Genomic DNA, 9251 nt, shown 5'->3' with positions numbered 1-9251 from the left:
AGTGCCACTGTGCGAGCAAAGACAACGGCAGGACTAGATGAAGACTTTCCACCGTCACAGGAATGTGGAATATACGTAACTAGTGTATGGTGTGTGGCCTTGCGAGACGACATTGCGTGGAAAACCACTTTGATGGGGGCGGGGGGTAGTGTTGGAAAAGCTATAGCAGCCAAGTCAAGATTAAAACAAAACTTAAGACTTTGCACTTTAGAACGACACACCCCCTGCTACGCACTGGTGTGTGTTACAGAGTAAGGCGTCAGGTGCCTGGAATCATTATCCAAGCGTCTATTTGGCTCAGTGCTTCATAGATATAGTGGACATCTGTGAAGAAAGAACTTCATAGCTCATCTGATTGCTCCCGTCTAAATACAGATTCTGAAATGTGGAAAGGGGATCGGTAGTGTCTACTCTGTAAGTAACGCGGAAGCGCATTCTGTTTGCTATCAGCTTTTACCATCACACTCCACAGGAGGTTAATTGGTTTACTGATTATGGGGGGTATGTTTTATGAAGCGTTAAACATACATCTCAAAGCAATGTAGGCTTTTAAGCAGACTCTGTGCCTATGGGTAGAACCAGTAAAACATTGGGTTGTAATTTTTGGAGTCAACATTTAAAAAACTTGCTTTGAAGATTTTATAGTTTTAGGCAAATTACCCATTAATTGTATAATATAATTATAATATACGTCAGTCATTCAATCACAGTCATCTACATGTATATGACGTGACCCTTGGCTTTTTCAAATATTTAGATAAAAATCTAATTGTCATTAATTAAATCGAATTATGAAATATAACGACGGTTCACGAATTGATGATAATAATGATGCTACATACAGCAGATGTTTAAAGATGACTGCAGTGGAAATGGGAAGACGAGTTTGGAATGTTCCTGCGCGCAAATTCTTACAAGGATATACTCATTTTACGCACTCCCAAGAATAATGATAGGCTGAATTCCTGATAAGTAGTGTATAAGTACCAGATTAAGGCACAGACATGTTCACGCCATAAACAAGTAAACAGAAACGCTTGCATCAAAATAAATTCCTGGATTGAGAGTTGGGGATGTGGACCTGTTTACGCGTTTGGCTGCCTATTTTCAGAAATAATTAATCTTGCTCGTGTATCAAGTTTGACACGTGGTCTAATAGGTTATATATAATGGGCGGTGACACTGATTATCGCTTTTCACAGCAACTAAGGAATCATGTGAACATATCTTAGTTGAAATCGTCATAGGCAGGTGTCTTACTACTGCAGTAATCTCGTTCCTCACCAGAGCTCTCTTTGTTTTTGTTTTACGTGTCTAATAATTGTGCATAGATAGATGGACATGCAAAGTATTATATAAGGACACTAATGCTTGCTCGTCATATTCTGGGTGCAGGTGTATAGTAAAATCTGACCGCTGAAATTAGGAATTGGCAAGAGCATGGCAACTTTTCGTCTCTTATTCATTTTCGACACTTTGTACGGTATGTAGTATTACACATTTTTCACCATATGTTACCTCTGACTGAATTAAATTTCATAACAGGTGCCATTAAGTTCCATTTTTATAGTGTGTTCGTATTTACTCAACATTAAACTGTTTGCTGTTTAACTACTAACTATCAAACTATGCATTGTGTTGTTGCAGCTCTGCTATGTTTGCCATCTCTTTCAAATGAACTGCCTTTCCCTAAAGCAGGTAAGACATTTTCTTGTTTTAATGTATGGTGTGTATATATATTAAACAGCATTATATTTAAGTAGGGGAGTAGTGGCCCAGAGCTGAACACACTCAAATTATGTGTGTTAATCACGCACGATTTATTAATTTCATGGAAAACAAAAAAGTAATACTGACACGAATAGCAGATTTATATATCTTCTTGGTTCTTTCGGTAAAGTCACGAAGAAGGGAAATAATAAAATAATAAAAATAAAACATAATAAAATAATTATCACGACGTTTCCTGTTCTTCACCTGAGGACGGCTGCTTGCGTTGTGGCCGAAACGTCGTGAGAATTATTTTATTATGTTTTATGTTTATTATTTTATTATTTCCCTTCTACGTGACTTTACCGAAAGAACCAAGAAGATGAATCCCTGCAGTCACGAAAGCTTTAAATCGAAAAATCTGATTTATATAATTGAAAACAGTGAAATGTACCTTGGTAACTCCCACAAATTCATTCTAAAGCCTTGCAAGAACCCATGGCCACAATTTCTTGCATTGTCTGCTGTTGTAACATTCTGACCCGCCTCTACTGGACATCTGTGAAAAAAAGCGCTTCACAGCTCATCGGATTTCAGAATCATAAATACAGATTCTGATTCGACCTTGCCGACCTGTGCACACGCAGACGCGGCCGACACGGCCACAGCTCCGAGCTGGACCCCACGCGTGCCGATTACCGGGGACGAGGGGCAGACGAACAAGGGCAGCGGGCAGAGCGGACCCATCGCCATCGCCGTGGTGACTCTGGTGCTGTTGCTGCTGCTCGCCTTGTCGTGCGCCATCAAGATTGCGGGAGGTGTGGGCAAGGACCAGAGGCTCCTGCAGCAGCAGGTGGAGGGCATGCCCCATCAGGGGCCACATGGTACGTGAGCCACTCACTTCTTGTTCTTCTTCTTTAATACGGCTGATGCAGGTGCAGCAGCGACAACTACAATTTCACAATCAGATGGTCAAGTTGGATAACCGAGGCAGGAGCAGCTGAGTGTATCGCCGTGATGTCTCCTTTGTATTTGTGGATCGGGCATTGCATCGTTATATGTTTGCACGGCCTGTTCTGGATGACCACAGTTGCAAATTGGAAAGTTTTTACATTTTATTTTCCATTTGTGCATCAGGTATCTTCATCTGCCATAATTTCTACGGATGCGATTTCAGGGTGGACTATGAGCTTCATGAAAGATCAAAACCAGGGATCTTTTGCGTCGGGTCTTTCACAAGGGGTTTGATTGTGAGTTCTTTTGAACTCCATTCAGCTCGCCATTCTTAATTGGGGTTGAACTCAGCATCGTCTCTCAAACAGAATGGCTCATGTCTTTTGCAAGGAATTCGGAGTGAAACTATTCAATTGTCATTTGCAAGCGATAGCCCCAACAACATGTACATGTTTCGATTTAAAGCTTTCGTGACTGCAGGGATTCATCTTCTTGGTTCTTTCAGTAAAGTCAAGTAGAAGGGAAATAATACAATAATAAAACTAAAACATAATTAAATACAATTCTCACGACGTTTCGGCCACAACGCAAGCAGCCGTCCTCAGGTGAAGAACACAGCCCTGTTCTTCACCTGAGGACGGCTGCTTGCGTTGTGGCCGAACACAGCCCTGTTCTTCACCTGAGTACGGCTGCTTGCGTTGTGGCCGAAACGTCGTGAGAATTGTATTTTATTATGTTTTATTTTTATTATTTATTATTTCCCTTCTACGTGACTTTACCGAAAGAACCAAGAATAACATTACATGCCTTCTTTGTACAACATCTTGAGATGCGTTTGCTTATAAATGCTCGTTGTATCAACATATTCTTGATCATCTTAAGTACCATCATCATCATTACCAGCAGTATCTGTATCATCAGCAAAAATTCCATCATGAGTGGAAAAGGTCTGTCTGTAGTCCTATTCGATCACCACCTTCCATAAGTAAAATTCATGGTAAAAGTTACTGACATATTGCCCATGAGTAACGTATACACCTGCGTTGTGTGTCAATAAGACATGTTTTGCAATAATTTTGCGTCAATCTGCACGTCAAATTTGTGAACATAAAAACAAGGCCAAATTGTTACACTGTATGCTACGTTTGGTAAATCTTCATGCGGCTTACAAAAGACAACTAAACTGGAACAATGACAACCATAAGACTATAATACAGACAGTCCCCGGGTTACAGAAGGGTTATGTTCCCGAGAACGATCCGTAACTCGAATTTTCCGTATGTCGGAAACTGAACAATTTCCTCCTAAACTCAACGATAAATTCCATTCACCTTAACCCTAGTGCAACACCTTACGCCTCGCAACCTCACCTCGCTGTACTATTTGCGCTCGCGTAACTAACGCAAACATTTCCGGGTGTTGATTTTTTTACGCGATTTACGGGAGCATTCCCGTAAGGTCCGATTTTCCGTAAGTCGTGGTCTTCCACAGCCGGGGGGGGGGGACTGTCTGTGTATATTTCGATTTAAAGCTTTCGTGACTGCAGGGATTCATCTTCTTGGTTCTTTCGGTAAAGTCACGTAGAAGGGAAATAATAAAATAAAATAAATTAAACATATGTATGTTTTCTTTATTATAATTAATTTATTATTATATTATTATTTCCCTTCTACGTGACTTTACCGAAAGAACCAAGAAGATGTCTGTATATATTTAAACAATGAAGACCGCACATAATCGTGGAGATCACGCTTTAAACCCCGTTCGGGATTCACGTCGAATGTCACTTCAACCCGCCTCTAAGCTCGTTCTCTGTCGGTATTAATAACAACACTGCTGCCTTTCACGTCTGACTTTTACCACCATCTCAGGATTTGGACGATCCTCTCCTGACTTCGCGTCGATTCACTGCGAACCAAATCCTCCGTCTTCACTGCTCAGCCCTCCGCCGCCACCGTGAGTATCAACACGAGCGCTGTCTTCCCCCCTTCCCATTCCCCCCGTGACTCACAGGGGGAATTAGACGAAATGGCATTTCGATTTGGATCATGCGGTTAATATGTTGGTTCATTCACATACCAGTTTTCCCTCGTCATTTTGGTAACCATTGACGCCACAAATGCCAGATAAGGAAATTGACACTTTTTTCTTTGTATTGCGTATTTTTAACATGTATAGCATGCAAGTTTAAACAAGGTCTGCCATTGTTTACTATATTTATTTACCCTAATTTGCGATCCCATCATACAAATAGCATAATTAGTTGTCGTTGTGAGAGCCACAAGCGCAATTATTCAGGAATTCGCTTATTTGTTTTGCATAATGCACACAGACTGAGTGCTTTGACAAGTAGATTTGTTGTTTGAAACTCACTGTAATAATGACTAATAGAATTAATAATTGTGCAATGTACTGCACTAAGTTAGCATCAGTACATCAAGCAGGTACATTGAGTGAACCTTTCGACCTGGCTTATGCGCACAAAGCAGACACGACAGTCATCCTCGCAGTCCCATGTGTGATTTATCGACCCACATTGGAGGACTGTCGCTATTATTTTAATAAAAGTGGATCCCCACTTGTGTATAAACTGAGCTATGCTCGTTAAAAAAGTATCTCCACTGTGGCCACTACCTCCTCTGCAACCAGCAAGTGTAGAATTAAAAGCCTTAAAAAACTGTTTTTCATGATCACGGATTTGTATTCAATGCACACTATTACTCATATTGAATCGTGTTGTGATGCGTCAATAAGAACTCCACGTGTCAATTGGAGTCCGAAATGTTTCTTAGATACCTGATGCCAAGTTGTTCTAACTTATTAAATTAATGACTAAATACAAAGAACAACCGCCAACAAACTCTTATTCATTGCAGTAGCAGTCAGCAATGTGGAGAAATACAACACTCATACAATGGATCACTCGGCAAACTTCAACTTTAAAAACATCCGCCTCTAATGCTTGCTTGTGACCGTCTTCGATTGTGCCACAGGTACCAAGTAGAATCGGACATGCATAGAGCCCAGAGAGAAATGGGTTGGGGGAGAGAGGTGACATGGAGGAGAGAGCAGAGAGGCCACATCTCCATCGAAGACATCTCCCAAAGGAGCAGCCTTCAGCACATGAGCGTCTTCACCATCAGCGGTCAGCTGGAACTGCCCAGGTCGCCGTTCCCTGCAGCGCACGTCTCTACGACAACACCAACCACGCCGAAGCTTCCTCCTCCGTACTCCGTGCAGGACCCATGCAGCATGCCTGTGTGCATTTAGCGTCTGTGGTTGTGTGGGAGGCGACAGTAAACATTGCAAGACAACACCAATTGAGGGCACGGCTCATCCACACGTAGCAGCGGTGGAAGGAGCGGGGGCGTCAGGCGATAGATAATACGAAAAGCACCCCAAGTGGGTCACGATATGGGTCACGATATGGGCCACGATATGGGTCACGATATGGGCCACGATATGGGTCACGATATGGGCCACGGCAGACCCAACGGAGGCTGCTGTAAAGAGAAATGTGTGAATATTGATTTTAGGGGTGAGAGAAACTTGTTGCACAGTATTCGTGGTTCTTTCAGTAAAGTCACGTAGAAGGGAAATAATAAAAATATAAAAGAATAAAATTATCACGACGTTTTGACTGCAACACAAGCAATCATCATGAAGCTTTAAATCAAAATTGTTGCACGGTGTTTGTATCTTGGTTGCTCCGAACAACACAGCCCGATCAAATTAAGAGGTGCGCAAGGCAGAATTGGCGTCATGATTGCTGTAAGATAATATATTGAATGTGATGGTATTTTGTCTGTTTAGTGTTTTTTTATGTTTGCCTAAATTCCATAATACCAAGAGCACAGTAGGTCGTAAATATTTTAAGTAAACATTCAGAATGAGTCTATTTTGCGTTGGGATCTACAAAAAATAATCGGCAGATATTGAATGAAGGTAGAATTCACAGAGAGTAAACCTAGAAGACAGTCTCATATGAAGTTAGTGAACTTTATTCAGCTCAATGAAGTGTATTAAAGGAATCATTTGAATGTCAGTTAAACATTATGGTTACACTTATGCCTTCATTGAATAGATACAGTACTATATATAAATTTACATCAATTATATATATTGCAAAGTTTGTATGGGTATTGTGTATATATTAGAGGGTGGGGGGTGTTTGTACAGTGGTTAGCACGTTGTGCTTTGAAACGAGTCATCCGAGTTCAATTCCTGATCATGGTCAACATGAGTGGCAAGTGGTATCTGAACCTGCCCTGATCCTACCTCTTCACCAAGCCACACTGACCAGCCCGGTTAAGTGTGGCAAATCAATTTCCATGACTGATATGGCCTGGCCTTCAGCTAGTAGTAGATTGACAAATGGTTGTTTATTATTATCATTTCGATGTAAAGCTTTCGTGACTGCAGGGATTCATATTCTTGGATCTTTCGGTAAAGTCACGTAGAAGGGAAATAATGAAATAATAAAAATTTAACATAATAAAATTCTCACGACGTTTCGGCCACAACACAAGCAGCCGTCCTCATGATACAGCTGTCGTGGCTGTGACGGTTCCACCTGAAGACGGAGGCTTGTGTTGCTTCCGAAACGTCGTGAATTTTTTAATTTGTTTTATTTTACTTTTATTATTAATTTAAATTTTTTACCTACGTGACTTTACCGAAAAAATCTAAGAATATGAATCCTTGCAGCCACGAAAGCTTCAAATCTAGAAAGAACAGAGCTGTCGGAAAGACAGCGCTCCAATGAACACTGCTAAGCTTGGTAGCGTATTTTAAGCTGGGTGGGAGGAGCAGAGCGCCTTGACAAAGGAGTTTACATATCAACAGAAGAATTTAGAATGTTGACGCTAAAGAACTGATTCTACCCTACTACCATACAATAAATCGAATACTTAATGTTGATAGCTCAGCTTATTGGAGAGTATATTGAGTACATTGATCATATTGATGTAGTTTATACTTACTATTAGGTTTCTTCGGTCACGTAGGTAAAAATAAACCTAAGAGTATGAATCCTTGCAGTCACGAAAGCTTCAAATCTAGAGTTAGTTTATACTTAGTTTTTTCACATCAGTTTATTGCAGTTCTTTAGCGTCTATATGCTTAATTCCTCTGTTGATATGTAAACTCCTTTGTCAAGGCGCTCTGCTCCTCCCACCCAGCTTAAAATACTCTGCCAAGCTTAGCAGTGTTCATTAGGACGCTGTCTTTCCGACAGCTCTGTTTCTTCACCTGAGGACGGCTGCTTGTGTTGTGGCCGAAACGTCGTGAGAATTTTATAATGTTTTATGTTTATTATTTTATTATTTCCCTTCTACGTGACTTTACCGAAAAATCCAAGAATATTATTGTTATATCATGGCAATTTTTTATCCTAAACCATGTTGGGCTATCCTTCGGTAAACTTTGGTGTAACTTATATACCTAGTGCAGTGTGACAACATCAGCACTGGGGAGACAAAGGTGGCTAGGCTTGCATGGTTCTAGCCACACCACCCTCATAATGGTATCAGTATTAATACTCTACTTCCTTATGAACAGTATTTCCCCAAGGATGTATGAACTGAAGATCTCCGTACGTATTTATACAATATTACTTGAAAAGTCAAATAAAATATTTTCGACTTTGTCATAATCCACACATCTGCATTTGCTGGCATGTCTTACAAACCTACACATTTCCCAATGCAAATCTGTTGAAAGAATCCAACGCGTGTTGAGTCGTTCCTTTTTTACATCAAGTTTCGCCGTCGAGACGACAAAAGCATTATTCCTGTCTGGGCTACGACACGGTCGTGAATATACCAGTCACTGAATGGCTCGCCTTTGTGCTCATTACATCTCCACAAACGCCACTTAACAGCGGGTGACGCAAACTTTATTTCTAACTCAACTGCACGGGGATAAAATGCCTGGCATGTAAACGTCAGCACTGTGATTCATCGCAGAAAATGCACTTCTGTGATTCAATTACACCTTTGACTCGTGTTCGCCAATTCGTACCATGCATGTTGCTGTATAATGACATAAATGCCCATAGTCCTCTATATTTTATATATTTTCTTCTTTGTAGGGCACTTGGAGAGTCAAATTTGGTCAAATTGTTGTTGAAAAAAAACGTGAACTTTGACTCGACCGTTGCTATTCAAACATTTCCATCGAGACTGCTGCATTTTGATGTCAGTTATTCTAAAACTGGAGTTGCATCCCATAAAAAAATGGAAATACAGTAATTACACAACTTAATTGCGGGGTCATGCTGGGCTGTCTCACACAATGATGCACAGGTAATTACTTTATTACACTGTAATGTATATATATAGAAAAAAACTCTGAATCATAGTCGCGTTACACCTTAACGCTCAACCTACAACCCATGTCCCCTCATCGCTGCCTCGTGATAATTCTCTCCGCGTTCATGCACACGGGCACGTCGGAGCATCTCTTCAGAGAAAGGCGGACTTGACGTGTGAGTCAAGTTACTTGCCACTCGAGATAAAACACATACATGGGGTTGCTCTGGAACGACTCTTCGCGTACAGAAAGCCACACGAGCGGGTACGGGAAGA

General features: G+C 40.9%; 1 protein-coding gene across 1 annotated transcript; it reads left to right on the top strand.

The window, feature by feature from the left end:
• The first annotated feature begins 237 nt into the window (after positions 1-237).
• On the top strand, positions 238-7229 carry LOC133340326 (uncharacterized). The gene is made up of 6 exons (XM_061548466.1): positions 238-414; positions 1396-1483; positions 1648-1698; positions 2358-2594; positions 4536-4620; positions 5658-7229. The coding sequence occupies exons 2-6, from the start codon at positions 1441-1443 to the stop codon at positions 5932-5934; spliced, it is 693 nt and encodes a 230-aa protein (XP_061404450.1). The 5' UTR covers positions 238-414; positions 1396-1440; the 3' UTR covers positions 5935-7229.
• Positions 7230-9251: the final 2022 nt, after the last annotated feature.

Source organism: Lethenteron reissneri, chromosome 9, assembly GCF_015708825.2.
Source record: "Lethenteron reissneri isolate LAM-NWPU_2019-01 chromosome 9, ASM1570882v1, whole genome shotgun sequence".
Lineage (NCBI taxonomy): Eukaryota > Metazoa > Chordata > Hyperoartia > Petromyzontiformes > Petromyzontidae > Lethenteron > Lethenteron reissneri.
This window is presented reverse-complemented; position numbering and strand designations above follow the sequence as displayed.

Excerpts from the sequence above, each read along its gene's own strand:
- LOC133340326 (XM_061548466.1), top strand. The coding sequence starts at position 1,441 with ATGGCAACTTTTCGTCTCTTATTCATTTTCGACACTTTGTACG. Across the intron at positions 1,484-1,647 it reads CATTTTCGACACTTTGTACG|CTCTGCTATGTTTGCCATCT; the intron begins GTATGTAGTATT and ends GTGTTGTTGCAG. Across the intron at positions 4,621-5,657 it reads CTCAGCCCTCCGCCGCCACC|GTACCAAGTAGAATCGGACA; the intron begins GTGAGTATCAAC and ends ATTGTGCCACAG.